At 46.3% G+C, this 21981-nt stretch overlaps 1 protein-coding gene across 1 annotated transcript in view; it reads right to left on the reverse strand.

Annotated features, from left to right (window-relative positions):
* The window catches only part of LOC127058528 (syntaxin-binding protein 4-like), a 132200-nt gene extending 118179 nt beyond the window's left edge, over positions 1-14021 (reverse strand). Inside the window, exon 1 of the mRNA XM_050968654.1 lies at positions 13932-14021. Within this exon, the coding sequence (XP_050824611.1) occupies positions 13932-13996 (65 nt within the window). The 5' untranslated portion in view covers positions 13997-14021. The remainder of the gene's footprint in view (positions 1-13931) is intronic.
* Between the last annotated feature and the right edge of the window lie 7960 nt (positions 14022-21981).

Genomic DNA, 21981 nt, shown 5'->3' on the forward strand with positions numbered 1-21981 from the left:
TCCAAAAGTGGCCTGTCCCACGGTCCAAGAAGCAGGTCCAATCCTTCTTAGGCTTGGCCGGATACTACAGGCGATTTGTACCCCACTACAGCCAAATCGCTGCCCCACTGACCGACCTGACCAAAAAGACCCAGCCAAATGCAGTTAAGTGGACTGATGAGTGTCAAAAGGCCTTTACCCAACTTAAGGCAACGCTCATGTCGGACCCTGTGCTCAGGGCCCCGGATTTTGACAAGCCATTCCTAGTAACCACAGATGCATCTGAGCGTGGTATAGGAGCAGTGCTCATGCAGGAAGCAACAGATCACAACTTCCATCCTGTCGTGTTTCTCAGCAAGAAACTGTCTGAGAGGGAAAGTCACTGGTCAGTCAGTGAAAAGGAATGCTATGCCATTGTGTACGCCCTGGAAAAGCTACGCCCATATGTTTGGGGACGGCGGTTCCAACTACAAACTGACCATGCTGCACTAAAGTGGCTTCATACTGCCAAGGGGAACAACAAGAAACTTCTTCGTTGGAGTTTAGCTCTCCAAGATTTTAATTTTAAAATTCAACACATCACAGGAGCTTCTAACAAAGTAGCTGATGCACTCTCCCGTGAGAGTTTCCCAGAATTCAGTAGTTAAAAAGTTTTCTTAAAATGTAGAAGTCTGTTAGTTATACACTTAGTAGTATATGTAAAGGTGCATGTGTTGTATTAATCTGTTTATTTTCAAGTTCTAGAAGGAAATCGCCGCCAGTGAGCTTCCCCACTGTCTGCAATTTGGGGGGCGTGTCATAAACAGATAGCTAAGGGTTAATGTCTCTTTCACCTGAAGCACCTGACCAGAGGACCAATCAGGAAACCGGATTTTTTCAACTTTGGGTGGAGGGATTTGAGTGTCTGAGTCTTTTGTTTTCCGTCTGCCTGCTTTCTCTGAGCTTTGGAGAAGTAGTTCTACTTTCTAGTCTTCTGTTTCTAAGTGTAAGGACAAAGAGATCAGATAGTAAGTTATATGGTTTCTTTTCTTTGGTATTTGCATGAATATAAGTGCTGGAGTGCTTTGATTTGTATTCTTTTGGAATAAGGCTGTTTATTCAATATTCTTTTAAGCAATTGACCCTGTGTTGTATCATCTAAATACAGAGAGAACATTTGTACTTATTTTTCTTTTTTTTATATAAAGCTTTCTTTTAAGACCTGTTGGAGTTTTTCTTTACTTCAGGGAAATTGAGTCTGTACTCACCAGGGAATTGGTGGGAGGAAGAAATCAAGGGGAGATTTGTGTGTTGGATCGCTAGCCTGATTTTTGCATTCCCTCTGGGGGGAATAGGAAAGTACTTTTTGTTTCCAGGATTGGGAACAGAGAGGGAGATTCACTCTGTTTGGGTTCACAGAGCTTGTGTCTGTGTATCTCTCCAGGAGCACCTGGAGGGGGGAAGGGAAAAAGGATTATTTCCCTTTGTTGTGAGACTCAAGGGATTTGGGTCTTGGGGTCCCCAGGGAAGGTTTTTCAGAGGGACCAGAGTGCCCCAAAACACTCTAATTTTTTGGGTGGTGGCAGCAGGTACCAGGTCCAAGCTGGTAACTAAGCTTGGAGGTTTTCATGCTAACCCCCATATTTTGGACGCTAAGGTCCAAATCTGGGACTAAGGTTATGTCAGAGGGCCTCTGATTTTATCCTCAGTATCTGCAGGTTTCTTCTCCACACACACAACCAGAGCGGTGCTGGATCGAAAAGCCAGCTCTGACCCTGACTCCCCTCCAACCTACACTGGTGTTTCCTCAGGCCATGTCTACACTTGGGGAAAGGGTGCATATTAACACATTCAAATCCTAGAGAAGACAGGGCTGTTGTTGTTAATGCATGTTAGCTGCTTGAGGTAAATCCTAGGTTCCCCTTCAGACAGCTAAATACCTGCTAAAACTAAGTCTCCCTGTGCCTGTTTCACAGAGGACGGGAGTCTGTTATAGCTCCCGTTCAAGTGCTCTAGGGGCTGTAGCAGCTTGTGCTTTTCGCTCTGGGGGTTCCCACATCAATCCCTGCTGTGCTGGCCAAGATGGCAGCCATCACAAAGACAACACCTATGAGTAGGAATGAGCAATGAACACTAAATGATTGCAGCAGGTGTGACGTTAGCTTTAGCCCTGCTGCTGCCTGTCCCCCTGGCCATTCCATCTGGTGTGGTTCATTTACAGTAGTTCTCTTGGAAGTGGCCCAAGGAGCCTTGCTTCCCATCCCTGCCTCTACAGGGATGTGGCGGGAACTTGTGAAAAAACTAGGCTTATAAGTGCTGCGGCTCAATTAGAACAATGACACACTGCGCTGCACACACGACACTATGCTAAAAATAACTTCATAGGTTCAGAGATTAAGTGACCATCATGGTCCCTTCTGGTCTTGCAGTCTGATCTCCTGCCCAACATGGGCCAGAGGACTCCCTGCTTCAGCTAGAGTATGGTTTTTAGAAAAAAAAAATCCAGTCTTGATTTTAAAGTTTCCGGCGGTGGAAAATCCACCGCAGTCCTTGGTAAACTTAATTACCTTCCCTGTGAAAAGTCTGCACCTTATTTCTAATCTGAATTGATCTGGTTTCAACTTCCAGCCTTGGAACTTGTTACAGCCTTTTTCTGATTGACAAGAGAGGGCTCTTGAAATTCCTCTTCCCCATTTAAGTACTTATAGATTGTGATCAAGTCACTCCTTAACTGTCTCTTGGAAAGATAAATAGATTGAGCTCCTGGAGTCTTCCACTATCAGACATGTCTCCCAACCCTTTCATCACTCTTGTGTGTCTTCTTTGAACCCTCTCTGATTTTTCCAACATTCTTCTTGAATTGTTGACATAAGACCTGGTCACAGTATTCCAGTAGTGGTCACACCAATGCCAAACAGAGAGGTGATATATACTCTCTACTCCCACTTAATATTCCCTCTTTACACATCCAAGGATCACATTAGCCCACTTGGCCACATCACTGCACTGGGAGCTCCTCATGTTCAGCTGATTATCCACTTGACTCCCAAGTCTATCCATCTTAACTAAGTTTTTGTTCCGTTATTATTCAGTCACTAATCAGACAACATCCCACTAAACTCAAGGGGTGACTGAATGAGCAAAGATTTCAGGATCTGGCTCCTCAAAAATATTTTTGTCTATATTTAGATTGTGCAGATTATTTGAATAAGTAAAAAAAGTCACACAGAACCTCTCATGCAGCCATTATCCCAATACCGCTTTCAAATTTCACTAACTATTAAGATAGTGCGTGTAGTTGTTTTCAGGAGGAAATCAAAAGTAGTCAACCCAACTTCATATAGAAAGTCCTGTGCAGTCCTTCTCTTTGGGGACTGAAGAACCTCAAACAAATGTGGGTTTACAAACCGAAGCAAATTTGAGACATGGCTTTCAAAACTGCTAGATTTTCCCCTTAAGTAAAATACACATCTTCACATGCCTCTTCAAAGTTAAGTATTTCCACATAGAAAAAATGCCTCATCTGGTTTGCTTCCCTTCCCTCTCCTCCCAACCCAAACATCCTCTAAGAACATAAGAGCGGCCATACAGGGTCAGACCAATGGCCCATCTAGCCCAGTATCCTGTCCTCTGACAGTGGCCAATGCCAGGTGCTCCAGAGGGAATGAACAGAACTGAGCAATTATCCAGTGATCCATCCCCTGTTGTCTAGTACTAGCATCTGGTAGTCAGAGCCTGGACATCATGGCTAATAGTCATTGCTGGACCTCTCCTCCATCAACTTATTTAATTCTTTTTTGAATCTAGTTACACTTTTGCACTTTATCCTGGCAATGGGTAAAGGGAAATAGGAAATTTGTGCAGTACCCACGTATCCAAGTAAGATAAACGTTCTATAAGTACCGTATGTACCAACATCTGTTTCAGTTCAAATCGCCGGATGTGTTGACTCGAGATCAAGATTAACTGAATGTAAATATCTCATTTTTGGAAGCTTTAACAAGCTCGTTTTTCTTTCAAAGCCACTCGAGTTATTGCGGCATGTTCCTCCATAGGACCCCAAGTCCAGTTGGACTGGGACTGTCCCCACATTTGGGATCCTTGCTCTGCTGCTCCCAACCTTCTCTCACAAAGCAAAAGGTTAGTCTGCTTTTCTAGCTTGCTGGAATTTGGGGGAGTCAGAAACTCTGTCTTTCTATAATTGGAGACTAATCTCCCAGCCGTTTAGAAATGGATCTGCTTAGTTTAAGTAGCTGTTGTGGATAAACAAAAGGCTCTAGCCTCCTTCCTTGAACAGTTTCTGAGGTTGATTTGATGGTTTAATTTTACAGCCTCATGCTCCCACCATCCTATTGGCCCAAATCAGCCTGTAGCTCTTTAGAGCTCCTTACAGCTTTCCCTTCCCAGCACCCCTACTGCCCTTCAAGGTCTGGGGGACAGTCATGTCTGCTTATCTCATGTTTTTCCAAAGACGGAAACATGCACTGCTGCCCTTTGAAGCCCCTTCCAAGGTTTCACCCATACCACATCCCAGCCACGATCAGAGGTCACTGCAGACATGATGCAGAGCGTCCCCCACACTTCAGATGGCCAGTATTTTCTCTTCTTCTCTCACTTTCCTCTAAAACTCATCATTGCCATTGGGCACGAGTCTCATATACCCAGTCGTGGCTGCATAGTAACACATCCACAAATGCTCCCACAGCCCCCAGTGAGACTACTCAGGGAGTAAGGGAGTATTCCAACCGAGTACGGGGAGCCTCAAAATTCATGTTACTATTTATCTGACCTTCCGTGAGCAGACAGCTCTGCCTGGGTCTCCTGCAGCATAGTTCTGTCAAGACATTAATGTAGCATTTTTGCTAGGTCTGCACAAAGACATACAAACTGCCAATCTAAATCACATCAAGAGTCCATCTAGCCTACTGTCCTGTCTGACAAAGGCCAAAGCCAAATGCATGAGAGGACAGTAAAACCCTATAGCGCATCTAACAGTGCAATAATGTACCAATAGTTTAGGAAATTTTCATGACACTAGTTCATGATTAGTTTACACCTTGAAGTGTGAGGACTAACAGCTTTGCAAGGTTTCTCCTATTATTACTATTCATACATCTTTTCTTTTACTCTTATTAAGCCATTTTCCTTAGTTCTGTCGCACCAAGTTCCCTAGACAACATATTGTACAAAGAGTGAAATAAACACAACATGCCCAATTCATTGTTACATTGGTACAATTCTGGAGTTACACTGGCGTAACCCCACTGACGTGAGAGACTAGAGAATCAAGAACTATAGATCTAATTCTGACTCCAATCCAGTGAACGTGTGTGTGTGTGTGTGTGTGTGTGTGTGTGTGTGTGTGTGTGTGTGTGTGTGTGTGTGTGTGTGTGTGTGTGTGTACACAAACACACAGATTTACATACACACATTCTTTCTTGCCCTGAATTATAAGGAAACCTATTTTAAATGCAGCGGAAACTCAGCTGTATCTAAAAAAAATATTGTATTCATTCAAGTAAACAAGTTCACACACACACACACACACACAAATAATATTAAGAAAAATAAAATACCCCAGCTAAAATCAATCAGCTCTAACTCAGTCAGCAAATCAGATGTATTAAGGGTTAACAGGATTACAAAGTCCCCAAGTTTCCGAATCCCCTCAGCCACAGGATTTCACTGGTTATAAACTTATTAACAGAAGCAGGTTGTTCCTTCCAGACTGGAAGAACTGAAAGCTAAGATCCCTTTTCTCCCCAGGCATCCAGTCTAGACTCCGTCTGCCAGCCTGCAAATACTTTCTATCCTCTGGGTTAAGCTGTCTGGGTCCCCTGATGAGCAGCAAATTAATTGGGGAAAATAAGAGGCCGACAGCAGGAAACCAAAGGGAGATAAGTCCAAATGAATCCAAAGCCCACTGAAAAATTCACTGTACAAGGAAGAGAAGCAGCAGGGAAGGAGAAGCAGCTGCCAGAGGCCTAGTGTACACTGGGCGGCATGGGGGGGATCAGGACCGGCTCCAGGGTTTTTGCCACCCCAAGTGGTGAGAAAAAAAAAACAACTGTGATCGCGATCAGCGGCAGCTGCACCACGCCGCTTTCTTCTTCGGCAACAATTTGGCGGCCGGTCCTTCCCTCTGAGAGGAACCAAGGGACCCGCCGCCAAATTGCCACCAGAGAGCCCGACTTGCTGCTCCTTCGCTTTGGCCACCCCTTCCCCTTGGCTGCCCTAAGCACCTACTTGCTGAGTTGGTGGCTGGAGCCGAGCCTGGGGTGGATCAATCTAAGATACGCAACTTCAGCTATGTGAATAATGTAGCTGAAGTTGACATACTTAGATCTATTTACCATGGTGTCTTCACTGTGGTAGGCCGCCTGCTAACGCTCCCCCGTCGACTCCGCCTAAGCTTCTCACTCTCGTGGAGTACTGGAGTCAACGGGAGGGCGCTCGGCGGTCGATTTATCACATCTTCACTAGACGCAATAAATTGACCCCCGCTGGATCGATCACTCCGAAGGTAAGTGTAGACATGGAAAAGAACAAGGATGTTAAAATAAAGTCCTCTGGGCCAAATCCTAGTCCCTATTGATTTAGTGGGACAAAGCCCATAGATTTCCTTAGAACGAGGATCTGACCCTCTGGCTCCAATGAGATCTAACTTCAGAGAGTGGAAATATGAAAAGAAAAATCATGAAGAACATTTTGTTGAAATAGTTTCTTGGGTTTCCCCATGGCAAAAAATGGCTCATTTCACCAACCTTTTTTGTTGAACTTTTGATGTATGAAAAACTTCTAATAGTCCTTGAGCTGGTTGGGAAAAAGAGGGAAGTGGGAAAGTTTTCTTCCTTTTCTTTTTGGTCCAAATAAGACTTTTGATCAAAATAGGAATCAAAAACAAAAATCAGGAAAATTGAGACCAGCGCTTGTTCTAGTGGTTGATGGAACCCTGCCCCCGTGGGGAACAAATGGCATAACACTCATTGCCTTCTGAGAGACAGGCCTCATGTTCTCAGGCTGAAAGGGATCAAATCTGCCTGATGGATTGGCATAAGGGCCTGATTCTGCAATGGGTGGGCCTCTATGCTAAGCCCCGAGGAAGCCAAAGGGCCTCTGAGGCCTCAGGTACCATGGAAGGAAGCATGAAGGGGCTTGTCCAGGCATTGTAACTTGTAGAATTGCGGCTAAATCAGCAATAATTCCACTCAAGTCAATAGAGCTATCTAGGCACACCTGACAAGAGGAGCCAGTCCCAGGCAACACTGTGTGCATTTTTCTTTACAAGCCCACCCAGCAGCTGCCCCATTTCTCTTTATGCCCACCAAGGTCTCCTCCCACACAGCATCTGCTTTTGCAAGACAGCCTGTCAGCTGCTGCCACCTTCTGCCACTGAAGCCAATGGGTGATTCCAACACTTCCTTCATTGGCTGGAGAAAGAAAACGCCATACATAAGAACGGCCCCACTGGGTCAGACCAAAGGTCCTTCTGGCCCAATATCCTGTCTTCCAACAGTGGCCAGTGCCAGGTTCCCCAGAGGCAATGAACAGAACAGGTTATCTTCAAGTAAGCCATCCCCTGTCGCCCATGCCCAGTTTCTGGCAAACAGAGGCTAGGGACACCATTGCTGCCCATCCTGGCTAATAGCCATTGATGGACCTATCCTCCATGAACTTAACTAGTTCTTTTTTGAACCCTGTTATGGTCTTGGCCTTCATACCAGATCCCTTTAACCATTATCACTCAGTCACGTTTCTGACAGCAGTGCTTCCAGACCAGCCATTCATGGAGCCTCTCTGTGCCAGCTGCTGGGCCATCAGAGTGGTGGCCAATCCCTGCCCGAAAGAGCTTGCAGCATAAGTAATACAATAGCTCTCATGACCTATTTAGGAGCTGCCCCACCCCACAGTGGCTGAGCGGGCTTCATCTCTCTCTCCTCACAACTCCAATCTTGCAACGAGCTCAGAAACATTCCAGTTGCTCCTGAACGGTAATCTGATTTTTCTCAAATGACCCCTGCATCAAAAGCAACTCTTTCCCACCTCTTTCCTTCATCCCTTTTCCTCCCCATTTCTGCTCTCCTTTCTCTTTAGTCATTCTTGTTCTCACCCATCACAACCCTTTCCCTGCCCCTCCCTATATCAGCAGCACTGCCCTTGACTCCTTTGGCTTCCCATCTTTGATTCCTTTCTCCAGCCCAGTTGCACCGTGTTACTGCTCGTTCTGGTCCTGGCTGTATTTCAGCAAGGGAGATCTACATCTACAAAGCTACTTCATTGGCCCCCTTCAAATCCCTCCTTTGCTGGGACAAACTCCACAGTGGTCCGGCAGAGATCACTGCCTGGTGTGGCGAGATCACTGCCTGGTCATGCTGAGCAGTATCATCTCATTGTTTCTTTGTGTGCCCTCCATCTGTCTGAATCCACCCATTGTCTCTTGTCTTATACTTAGATTGTAAGCTCGTTGGGGCAGGACCTGTGTTTCTGTTCCATGTTAATACAGCCCTCAGCACAATGGGGTCCTGGTCCATGATCGGGGCCCCTAGATGCTAGCACAATACAAATAACATGACAAGGCAAAAATCTATCCAGCCAAGGCAAGTCATCATGATTGATGGGCAGATAATTTCTCATTTGTTTTATCCTCACTGTTGCAGAGGAGAATATTTGTATCTAAGGTGTACATTCTATGACAGTTTTCCAAATCTGACTTCACTTCTACTAGAAGATCTCAAAGTGTTTTATAAAGCATTCATGAATTAAGCCTCACAATTGAGCCCGATCCAAATCCCATCAACTGACTTCAGTGGGCTTTCAATCAGCCCCAATGTCCGCAGGTAGGCCAGCAGTATTGCACCCATTTTACAGATGGGAAAACAGAGTCATGGAGAAGAGAAATTAAATGCCCAAGATCACAGCAAGAGAGCCCGAAACTGAACCTAAGGGTGCCGGCTTCCAGTCCCCGCACACTAATCACTGCCTAGGACACAGATTTTAGAACTTGTTCTGTTCACTCATCAGTGCAAGGGAAAGGTTGCCCAAGTGTCAGTTCCCAGCAGGTGTGACTGTACAAAAAGTACCAGGGTATGGGTCAGTTTAGTTAATCTATTCATTCATTCATTCCAGACACTCTAACAAATTAATCTTTTAATCAGTGGCAGAGTTGGGCCACATTTATCAAAGTGATGGGGCAGCGTTATCTCACTTGCCATCTGTTTACTGCCCTGAAGAGCTTGCTTCCTGGACAAAATCCTAAGCAAAGTGTAAGGCCAGCAGAACACCACCCAGCCCATCTGGCACTTTTCATACACTGGGGTCTTGGAGGGAGCTTGGCTTTCCCCGAGCCAACAATTTTCCCGATGCATCAACAGGACTAATCAGACACATACTGTTGCAGAAACAGAGCAGCTTCTGCTAGGCAGATTGCTGCACAAACTCTTCCCCTCCCTTTCTTCAGCTGTTCCCCAACTACAGGCAGATAAATCCCACAGAGCTTTTCTCTGGATACAGGGTTGGGTCTGAAATTGTGTACTGGAGAGGATAGTAAACTTCTGGGGAAAGGAAGGTTTTCACCCACCCGATTTGCAATCCAATGAAAATGAAGTCAGATGAGTTCTGAGTGACTTTGGCACCATGCCCACAGAATGTGGAGATACACTAATGGGTTGGGTTTTGTGGAGGGTGTTTTTTAAACATTTAGGCAGATTGTCATTGTCTAACAGTGTGTCTGTCTAGGACAGGGATCAGCAACCTTTGGCACGCGACCCATCTGGCAAATCCACTGGCAGGCTGGGACGGTTTGTTTACCTGCTGCGCCCGCAGGTTCAGCCGATTGCAGCTTTCATTGGCCGTTCCAGGCCAATGAGGGCTACGGGAAGCGACAGCCAGGACATCCCTCAGCCCACCTCGCTTTCCGCAGCCCCCATTGGCCTGGGACAGCGAACCGTGGCCAGTGGGAGCTGTGATCGGCCAAACCTGTGGATGCTGCAGGTAAACAAACCATCCCAGCCCACCAGTGGATTCCCTGATGGAACGCGTGCCAAAGGTTGCCGAACCCTGGTCTAGGAACTTGTATACCCCTCTATCTACTTTAAGTGCTCAGATGGCCCCCATGACCATAGTACCTGAGCATCTCACAATCCTTAATAGCTTCATCCTCACAACACCCTGGGGGGGCTATTATGCCCATTTTACAGATGGGAATTGAGCCCCAGAGAGACTGACTCGCCTAGGGTCCCACAGGAAGTTGAACCCACCTCTCTAGCTAGTACCCTAACCACTGGACCATCCTTCCTCTTTAACTATCATAGAATCTGAGCGCCTCGCAACTGTGAGTGGATTTTATCTTCACTGTGCCCATATGAGGCAGGAAAGTGTAAGCACCCATTTTGTACACAGGGAACAGAGGCACTGGATAAATTAAAGGCTTTGCCCAAGCTCACATAGAAAATCTGTGACTAAGCCAGGAACTGAACTTAGGTCTCCCGGGGCCCAGCTTAGTGTCCCATCCACTAGGTCATCCTTTCTTCCATGGGGACATGCTGATAAAAAAACACTTGAGTCCTGTTTGCACTGCAACTTCCACCAGAGTTGACTCATACCTGCCAATAGCGGTGGGGAGGGGCAGAGTGAGGGCAGCAGCTTCAGCAAATATTACTAAGCATGCTCAGTCTGTGTGAGCATGCTCACTACAAGCCAAGGAGCAAATCTGGAGGCCAGGGGTGCTTCTTGCTTCCACCATTGTTCCAAAGCTCTGCTTACGGCCAATTGCTGGTACAAAGCTCGCTCTTGTAGACAAAGCCTAAGAGGAGGATGTAGGGCCCAGAAGCCATCCCCTACACCTTTTTTACCTACGAAGCAGTAATCTAGTGACCTCTCTATGCTCACAAGTATTTCCACTCCCACCAAGTTGGAGATGCTGGGCCAAATCCCACTCTCCACCACACAGATGTAAAATCAGAGTTCCAGCACTAAAGTCAGCATAGTCAATACTGAATACACTGGAGTGTCACTAAGAGCATTAGGGGGTTCAGGTGGAGTCATGAGGGAGCCAAATTCAGGAGCAGATGATGATGCTGCACAGGTTTTTAAAAGGAACGATTCTGGAAAAGTACAATGTCTTTGCTTATTCCTGGAGGCACCTCACACATTTCTGTGTGCCTGAAAACAAATGATTGTTTATTATTATAGCGCACCCTGCAGGGCTGAGATGCACCTTTTGCATGTATTCAATCCATGCATTGACATGATGGAAACTGGAAATCTAGATTAAAGTCCAGACTTCACTCTCCTTGTGGAAGTATCTCTAGGGTTTTAAGTTCTTACAGGAGTAACAATTTTTCCTGCAGCTGAAAAAGCAACTAAGCAAACCAAAAATATTCTTTGCTTATAACATTCTCCACCCCTCCTGGAAGGAATTTGCTAATGAATTCCAGTGGGAGCGACACAAATCTCTGTTACTTTTAGTTCAACATTCAAGTGTTAAACCATCAAAGAAAACAAATTTCTTGGAAACAGTTAAAGAGGTTAGTTTCCTCTTACTAGGTTCTTCCTTATAAGGCACCTAATGAAAACTTGATGGGATTATGGGGACATAAAAGGTGAATTATTTCTAGCAAAGGCAAGAGAAAGCCCTGTTCAGAAAGCTCAGGGTTGCTTTTAAAGGCAAAACCAACTGAACATGTCTCACGTCACTAGAAAAACAGGGCCAGATCCTCACCTGGAGGAAAACCAGCGTAGCACCACTGAAGTCAACAGAGCTACAGTAGGTCACACCAGCTGTGGTTCTAGCCCACTGAATCCATAATTCATCAGCCAGTGAAGTCAGTCGCACTATGGACCCAGACTGGGTCCATTCAAGTCAATGGGAATACTCCCATTGGCTTCAATGCACACTGGAGCAGGTCCCACATATAAGTCTATGTACCATATTAAAATTAGATATTAGCCATCTTTCCTCTGCCCAGATTTTCTGCTTCATGGAAGCATCCACCTTAGAAAGCCAGACATGTTCTTGATCACACTCACCAGTTGAGGGATGCACCAGGCCCTTGTCATTTATTTCTGGTTGGTTTCAGTAACACCATGTTCTCCCTTTCTGAGGTTTTAAACACACTTGTATATTTACTGCCAGTTTAATCAAATAATTACTTTTCTAACCAAGCACTTACAGTATCAAATGTCCTGTCAGAACCAAAATTGCATGGGTCATTCTGTGCATGGTATGAGCATTAGGGAGCAAATCAAGAATTCCTGGGTCCAAGCCTGGTTCTGACACTGATTCTGGGGCTCTGGCCAAGTCCCTTAATCTATCTGCTCCTCTGCAGTTGGGTTACTAGTACTTACCAGCCTGGGAGAATTAAATTACATATTGGGATAGATTTAAGCGGGTGGCAAGTTGGCATAACTCATCTGAGGACAATGGACCTACTTGGAATGACACCAGCTGGACCCACTATGTTAAGCACTATTTTTCCAGCACGTTCCCCATTTATGATGGTGACCATATTTGCATATGGAATGCAGGAGTCATGCACTGTACCAGTAAGGCTTCCTTCAAACTGCCCCATTTGGGAAATTAACTAGTTTACTCAACCTCAGGTGGAATTTAGAGAGAATTGAACATCCAAGCTACCTGGTTTCCCTCCTACTGCCCAATCCAAAACAGCCTTCCATTCACTTCACTGGACTTCGGATCAGACCCATAGCGAGGTACTGCCAGTTGCACATGGATATATGGTGTGCATCTTCCTTTGACCAGATACCACCACTCATTTCATTGACGGTCTCAGACTGGACTTGTGCAGCAGGCTCCAGGGGCCTGATCCCCTTCGCCGAGGCCATGTTCCGCTATTTACATCTAGGCAAAATGGATGGAAAACGCTACCAGCTCTGAATGGGAGCAGAAGGACAAATGACTCCACAAGCTGAAGGGACCCTCGGAGTCTGACCCATTTTCTGCTTGTTAGTGTCCTGGAACAAGGACTGTTCAAAAAGCAGCAGCTCAGCTCCAGAGTCTATCAAACCCTCTCCCTTTTCTCGGCACAGACTACTGCTTTATTTTAAGTCATTTTTAGTTGCATTTGTCCTTCCAGGGGGTGGTTCTCCAGTTGTCAAACTGAGTGGAAGTAATTGGCGAGAGTATTAGTGCAGGTTCCTAGAATATCATTGAGCTCGCCTAGTGCTAAGGCCTCTTGTTTTTATGATCCCAAGCTAGGGAGTCAGCATATCCCAGGTGCCAGCTTAGAATTTCTAGGGTATCACACATGGAAGCTGGCTGACAAACGTATCTTTTAAACTCAGTCCCTTCTAGTGTAAGAGTCTCGGAGCAGGGAACCAGTTCAGTTCTGCTGCCTTTCCTACTGGTGCATCTCTGTTGGAGCCATTGGGGACAAGGCTGCAATGGCCCTTTCTAGATGTTTTGTGCACACTTACTGTTCCAAACAAACACTACTGGTTTAGAAAGAGATCACAAAACTAGCGTTGGAGCACAGGGGCTGGGAGCCATAAGCTTTGGGGAGCTATTCCCACCTCTGTGGGACCCTTGGCAAAGCTTTTCACCTTGCTCTACTTCAATTCCCCCAACTATAAAGCCAACCCCGTGACCCATCTCACAGAGGAAGGGGGCTGGAGTGTAGGGGCTACCAGGCTTAAATAAGAGGGCGGGGGATTGGACTCGATGACCTCTCGAGGTCCCTTCCAGTCCTAGAATCTATGAAAATAATCGTGCCTTGTAAAGGGTGGCTGGAAGAAGGGAGTTACAGGAATGCACCTGCTCCCCTTTCAGCGGCCCTGCAAAGCGACTCCATGCAGCGCCCTTCCCCGGTCACAAGTCAATGCGTTCTCCTCGGGACCCCCCCGCGATGGGTCCATTCCCCGCCACTCGCGTTAGAAATTCTCGGCCCTTCCCTTTGTGCCAGCGCTCGGCTCCTAGTGGCCCGGCCGGGCCAGCCCAGGGGCGGCAGCCCGCTTACCAGTAAATGAGAGAGAGCCCGTCGAAGCGCTCCAGGTCCCTGCCCGGGGGCCGCAGATAGGACATGCTCCGCGGCCCGCAGTCACTCGGCCTGGGCACAGCTCCCGGCCAGCGCCTGCTCCGGGGCCAGACGCCCGCTGCAGCGCTCCCCGGCCATGTGGGTGCAGCGAGCGGCTCCCTCCGGCCGCGCTCGCTCTGCTCCAGCCGCCTCCCCGGATAATCACCGCGGCTTTTCGCTGCAGCGCGACGCGTCTAATCCCAGCCGGCCGGACCATGTGACGGGCTCCGGCCCCGCAGGTGCCGCGGGGCTCCAGCGCTCCCCGCCGCTGGCTGGGCTAGCGACAGATGTTGCGGCTCGCGGCTTAAGCCTGAATGGCAGAGCCGCCGGCAAGGGCAGGCTCCGGCTCAAGGGCTGCCAAGGCTGAAGCGCCGGCTCCAGCCAAGGAGGGGCCAGCAAAGCGCTGCGTCTCCCTGGCCCTCTGGCCACCAGGCGCAGCTCACTGCATGAATGGGGAGGGTGCCTGAACCGCTCCCCGCCAGGCAGTGCACACAAGCCGCACAGCCAGCCTGGGTTGTCTGTGACCCACCCAATGCTGCTACTTATTATAATAATCTGGGGCTTCTTCTCAGCACCCTTGAAAGGGAAATCCACTGGGAATCTGAGTTGGCGCCATAGCAGCTGGAGGAAGAGGAAAGAGCAGGGTGTATTATTATTGGGAGTGCAATTGGGCCAGGGGCTTTAAGAGAAGTGATCCAGGAATAAAAAGTGCCCTGAATGAGTATTAGATGGGCCAGAACCATTTGATGGTCATTCAGTCCTTTAAACACTAGGGCTGCTTTGGTTAGTGAGCAGTTGACGTCTTACCAGCGAGTCAGGAAAGCGGCCCTAAAATATGTAAAGTAACGTTGCAAAGAGTCCTGGGGCACCTTATAGACTAACAGAGGTATTGGAGCATGAGCTTTCGTCCTATAAGATGCCCCAGGACTCTTCGCTGCTTTTACAGGTAAAATTTAGCAGATGTTTCTTCCAGCAACATGGCAGACCACCTCTCTGGTCAGGATCTCTCTCCAAAGATAAAGTGCTCAGTTTCTTTGTCTTGTTAGGTGAAAAGATAAGGGGGGAGGGTTCTTTGCCCCACTTTTGTAGCCCAGTGAACCACCGAAAGCAATTTTTCTGAATGTTGGTCTACCCTCCCTCCCCCTGTAGAGTTCACTGGACCTGTGAGAAAGCTGACATGGAGTCTGGTGGTGAAGGAAGGTTTATGCTAGTTTCTTCCTCCACTGGTGTTTTCTATAATACAAATTGATCTGTTCCTGCCCCCTTCGTTGCAAATGAAAGGGGCCCTTGACCTACAGTTACAAGTCAATTCTGACACCTGGCTGGAGACATCAGTTCTTTGTTTGGGAGAAACCTGTTTACTCATTCCACAGCCTGGTAAACACATTTTAGTGCCACATTTACTGTGCATGTGCCAGCCACAAAAGAATGTTCATAAGCTGTGTGTTCTTAGCTTTCCAGTGACACCTTACTTGACACATATCAGATACACTTGAAACTTTCCACCAGATATCAAGGAGCCCCTTGTCCTCCAGCACTGGGATGCTCTTCAATTACATGAAGACTATGGGGATGGGAACCCACACACTCAAGTCTCACAATATTTGGTAAGTTGTCAAGTATGCGTTTAGTTAATTCACCAGCAGTGATCAAATGGCTAACTGGGCACATCCTTGGAGAGTTCTCCCTCTCTCTCTTCTGAAGGAAAACTGGCAAGGGCCCAACCTGCAGGTCTTACCAGACCAGATCCTGGTTGATCTTTAGGCAGGTGGGACGTTGAGGAGAGACACAAGGAGCCACACAGGGTCTGGCTCCAAATGCAATGCCTACACTTGTGGAAAGAGAGGGACTCTACTACCCTCCTGTGTTCCTGAAGGTGCCCTGGCCCACAGCTCTACAGCATGCCCCCAGCACTGGTCTGCAAAGTGGGAGAATCTCACAGGGAGAAATATGTCCCCTTATGCACTTGGGCGCTCTGGAAAAAATCCTGCCTTTACAGCTTCCCATGGCGTGGTGCAGCTCTGAACAGAAACCACTGCCAAGCTGTAGCCCTTGTACAGGCTAGAATCACTCTGGACTTCAGTGGCATTTAAGTCCAATGAAGGACTGCCACAGCAGGCCCAGATCGTGCAAGAATGAGCTTGTGTGTGTTTCAAGAGCATGAATGCTGTGCACGACGGAGCATATGGATACATATCCAGTCTCCTAAGACATGCACCAGAAAGGCAATAGTAGCACCTATTAAAGGAGGTTGCACATGCAAGGTCCATGCAAAGTGAGTGCTCCTGCTGTCTTGTAAGGATAGGGATGTTTCTAAAAAAAGCTCTGAACAGGTCTATACAATGGGACTGAGTACCAGGGATTTCCTTACACCCACTCAGTGGGTGTGCAACCCCACTCCCTGAATTTCCTCAATCCCCCTCTGCCCTCACACACACTCACACACTAGTTACCGTGTTGCCAATTTAGTCATTGGTTGGAAATTCGAACTGAAACTGAAACATTAATACACACTTTAAAAGCATGGACAGTGTATGATAAAATACTTGTGCCTGAAAAAGTATCATAGATTGAAAAGTATGAACAAAGACTAGCTCCTTCACATGGCTCTTGTTTGTTCTGACAGTGTTGGCACATTCATTTTAGCCTTATAATTTCAAATGATGATTTGTAAGCAAGGTCTGAATGAGCTCTCCCTGACAGCTAGTGATGAGCCGGGGGAGGGGAGAAGGCTTCAGGACCAGAGTGTATTTACATGAGCATACCTACTCTGCCTAGGTATCCAGCAGACAGAGCTGTGCTGCCCAAGTGAGCAGTTTTGGCTGGTGCTGGGTTACAAATCATTTTAGTATTGAATGCGGGGAGTCATGAAATGTTGTTCTCATTGTTTGAGTAAAGGGCAGCAGAACTGTACTTAGCCTGTCCTGACTGAGGGAGTCACCCTCAAAGCTTAATTTTTGCCAGGGCTGAGCCCTGGCACCTCTAGGCTTGGCAGTTCAGAGCCCTGGGCTTGTCACATCAGTTATGAAAGTAAAAAACTTGCTTGAGCCCTGGCACCTCTTTCATTACAAATTAAGCACTGGTCACCCTCGATTGAACTGCACTCACTAAGGAAGGGGTTTGGATGGCAGATCCCAGTGAAGCGAGAGTGGGGGAGGATGGGACAAGGGTTTTGCTTAGTGCTGTGGGCTGTGCCTAAAAGTCACAGGCATTATTTGACCTGCCCCTCTCCCCTATTTAAAGATAGAGCTTATTAGGCTCCACAGAGAGTCTTTTTTGTTTTGTTAAGTGGTCACTAGAGCTGAAATCACTAATAATCAGGTCTAAGTGCTTAGACCTGCTGCAGGACGGCTTTTCTCTTGAAAAGACAGCCCAGCCTGCACGCGCTGTGAGGTTCCCCCACTAAGAAGTGAAATCACTCAGAGCTGGTTGGAACTTCAAGAGACCGACTCTCAGAGGTCACAGTGGCAGGCGGCAGCAGAAGGTTATGGCGCAGGGTCATCAGCAACGGAGTGGTGGGGGTGAATGGTGTCAGGACAAACAACAGCGGCCAGAGCGAGTGATGAGCAGCTGGAAGAACAAGCAAGGTGCCTTCTCCCCTGTACTCCAACAGGATGGGAGGGGAACTCATGTGAAAGCACCTCTGAACTCTGGGTCTTCGCTGATCAAGACCAAAAACTATGGGTGGGGTGTGGTAGAGGGAGAAGGGAGGGACACATTAAAGGAACATTTGTTTGTTGGACTACATTTTAGTGACTTTGCTCCAGAATGCTAGATTTGTGACTAAGAAACTTATATAAATATACATTCCCTAGTAGGCCAAAAAATTTAAAAAAACACATTTGCCAAGGTCATTCTCTCACATTGTTGCTATCTCAAGAGGTCATTATCTTGAGGAGTTTCTGTACTAAACATTTTTATTATATCATAACAAAGTTTTACATAAGAACAGCCATATTGGGTCAGGCCAATGGTCCATCTAGCCCAGTACCCTGTCTTCCAACAGTGGCCAATGCCAGGTGCTTCAAAGGGAATTAACAGAACAGGGCAATTATCGAGTGATCCATCCTCTGTCATCTACTTCCAGCTTCTGGCAAGCAGAGGCTCTCAAGGCATGGCTTTGCTTACCTGCCCATCCTGGCTAATAGGTATTGATGGACATATTCTGCATGAACTTATCTAGTTCTTTTCTGAACACTGTTATAGTTTTGGCCTTTACAACAACCCCCTGGCAAAAAGTTCCACAGGTTGACTGTGCCTTGTGTGAAGTATTTCCTTTTGTTTGTTTAAAACCTGCTGCCTATTAATTTCATTGAGTGACCCTCTACTTCTTGTGTTATGTGAAGGATCTTATTCACTTTCTCCGCACCTGTCAAGATTTTTTAGACCTCTATCATATCCCCTCTGAGTCCTCTCTTTTCCAAGCTGAAAAGTCCCAGTCTTTAATCTCTCCTTATAAGAAAACTGTTCCATACCACTAATCATTTTAGTTCACCTTCTCTGTACCTTTTCCCAACTCCAATATATCTTTTCTGAGATGGGGTGACCAGAACTGCACACAATATTCAAGATGTGAGCATACCATGGATTTATAGAATAAAAGTGGAGGAGCTTGGTTTGCCAGACCAATCAGCAAAGCCAATGCTGATAAACTATGTGAAAAGGCTGCAAAACACCAATCCTCTGGACCGCAGCGACATGCAGAAAGCCTTATAAGCAGGTCATGGTCAAAACCAATTTTAGAAGTACTTAACAAGCCTGTTAAAAATGCTGTAGACACAAACATACATGGTTGTCACATCATTCTTGCTTAAAGAGAAAGTGATATCGCACACTACAACCAGGAGGCCAGTGTTAAGTGCATTATCATTTGTTAATCCTAAAGTTGGACACTGGTTCTGACTAAGACCAGCAAATGCTCACTATCTTTCTGCAAGAAACTCAACTGACTGGTTTGAATCATGCAGTACAACAATGAAACACTCAGCAGTTGAAAAAGTGAAGAACTCTCTCACCCCATTCAAAAAATGTGCATATATGGCTGATGAATGCACCGATGCAAATGGACGTCAAGTATTAAGTCATTGTGTACATTATCTTGATGTCACTGGTAGGCCAGTAGATGAATTTCTAAATGTTCAGGTTATAGAAGACACATCAGCTGCATCTGTGACAACTCACTTCTTAGAAGAGTTAAATGCTTGTTAATTGGACCCCAAACAGATGGCTGTTTGTGCATTTGATGGAGCTGCAAACTTCTCTGGAAGACATGGTGGAGTACAAGCTTTGCTCAGAGAAAAGTGTAACCCTAATGTCTCCTATACACACTGCAGAGGCCATCTACTCCAACTAGCACTAGTAAAAGCTGCAGAATCTTCAAAAAGGCATTAAAAAGCCATAAATTTCATGTCTTCATTATATTCTTTTTTCAGCAAGAGTCCAAAAAGACTGAACATCTTGGAAAAAATAAAAGATACACTGGGACTGAAGTTCAAATTAGTCCAACCTGAGAAAACCCACTGGCTTTCTCACGAGCGATCCTTGGCTGTTGCAGTAATTTTAAGACAACCATTATTAGTGGCTTTGGAAAGTATCTACTGAGATGGACTACCTTTGTAACTAAGTTCAGAGAAAACTATCACCATTCTCTCCCTCGTAAGTCTACTGTTGAAACCACTTGGGTAATTAAACAACGTCATCCAGGCATCTGCTACAACAGTAGTAGATCTCTGTTCAGCAAGAGAAGCTACATTTGGATCAGAGAGCTAGCCATTGAAAAAATACTGGAAGAAGCAAAGACTTCAACCCAGAAGTTGACTAGTAAAGGCACTTATATTGACTCCTTAAGTGAAGAGGACAAGAAGTGTTTGTTAAACCAGCTGAAAAAGTACACAGACTTGATTCTTACATCTCCACAACAGTGACTTCTAGATTCTACTCAATCTCTTTGTAGCTTTTACAGATCCTGAGTGGAGTGAGGCACTACCTGCAATGGGGCTGTCATGGGATCAGGACAGAATAGAGCATTTGAACACAGAGTGGAATATCATATGATGAATGAATGAAGATTTGACTTCAACTTCTTTTTTATCAGCACTAGTGGCTCAACCCGATCTTTGTGCTAAGTTTCCTGGGATGAAAGATGTAGGAATTCATCTCTTGCTACTCCCAGTTACAACAGGTACAGTTGAGCTTTCTTTTTCGTCATTGAATACAATTTTGTGTTCTGAAAGAAGTCGCCTTCTGCCTGATCACGAGAATGAACTAATGAGTATATCAATTGAAGGAATGGAAGTACAGGACACATGAGAAGCCACTGAAGATGAACGCACTGCATTGAGGAAGTTCATTAACAGAGCTGTGCAAAATTATAACAAGAAACCCAGAAGGATGTAGACGTAGGGCTTCATAGAAAGCTTGAGTAGCCAACTTTAAATTAGTGTGATTTTAAAACAGGAGTTAAATCTAATAAAATGGTCATTTCTTAGTTTTTACTATGGTGCCATAGAGCCCATCTTTGCCCTAACTGTCTCACCCTTCAGAGGCCCTGACCCTCCCCCCCATAAATTCGAATCTCTCCCCCCAATTTCAATTCCTGGAGAAAACACTGCTGAGTACCACAGCATATCAGCATTACTGCACAGTATTACCCAGAAGGGAGGCACCAACCACAAAGCAGCTTGTGTCAGTGTCCATGTCCAACAGTGGTATATACACACACGATGTTGCAATTTGACAACCTGCTCTAATGAACCAGGGGACCTAAGTGTGCATTTCTGCAGGTGGCTAAGCAGCTGCCAGCTGTGTTTTAGGATGGCTGTGGACTCCAGTGCTCGCCTGGATACCTGGGCATGTTTACAAGGCTCCAGAGGCACTGCAAGTGGGTGGCAGATCATGGATGACTGGTGTCATTGCCAGAGAGTGTAAGCCTACGTGGATAATCGGCGTCAGTGTAGGCGGGTAAGCAGGGAAGTGTTACCCTTTGGCAAGCTCCTCTTGCTGGAGTCCATGGCAGGCAGTGGCATTAGTTGTATAAAGCTCCAGAAAAGCTCTGCCCCCTTTAATAGATGTCACTGTATTTAATGGCATTTATACCTCAGCAGGGAGTGCGTCCTAACACAGGGGCTTCCAGCACAGAGATCTACCAGAGGATAAGGAGTTGCAATGTGAGGTAACCCACCAGATCCTTCTTTCCCCTCCAACAGCCAGTGGCACCAGCAGCACAGCACCTCTTGTTACACACTCTGGCAACAGGTGGTGGTACAGCAGAGGGATCCCTCTGCCACTAGTGCTTCTGGTTCTGGGGAAAACCCTCCAGAAGATCTCCCAGCCTCTGTCCCTCCCTGGTCCTTTGATCACCTCTCTTTTTCTGAAGGTGGAAAGGAGGATGCTGGATCTGCCTGATTGGGGGTGGGGAGACTAGAAAAGATAATTCAACTATAGCTGAGTATTGCTATGGCAGCCATCATCAATGGATTTGAATCCTCACTACACTCCTGCAAAGTAGGTCAGTGTTACTCGAGAATCTTACTGTCAGCTGACAAGTAGGGTAGAGGGAGGCTACAGAAATCTCATTAATCTGGTGTGTACATTCTTGATTTCCCAAAGAATGTCTTAAATGAAAAATGGTGTCACATCTCACAATGACACTGATGACCAGTATGTGCACAGCTACTACACAAGGAGAAATGTGTGTACACACACACAAAATATTTTCTTAAAGTATTTATCAAGGTATTAGTCACCAGCAAAGGTAAAAGAGCAGGTTCTCCTCCAGGCAGGAGGCAAGAAACTGTATATTTGTTGGGATGGAAGCTAGCACAGTGGTTGCTCATTTACATATGCAGTCAAATGTTAACCAAGAGACATTAAATCAACAGGAAAGGAGCACAGGACAGAAGGTTGGAGGCAGGTTATCTTGTCTGAGTAAAGACCATGAACTTAGGGGGTGTTTTTAGAAGGCAAAGACAACACCCCTTCATCCTGCACATAG

This window comes from Gopherus flavomarginatus, chromosome 9 (assembly GCF_025201925.1).
Source record: "Gopherus flavomarginatus isolate rGopFla2 chromosome 9, rGopFla2.mat.asm, whole genome shotgun sequence".
NCBI lineage: Eukaryota > Metazoa > Chordata > Testudines > Testudinidae > Gopherus > Gopherus flavomarginatus.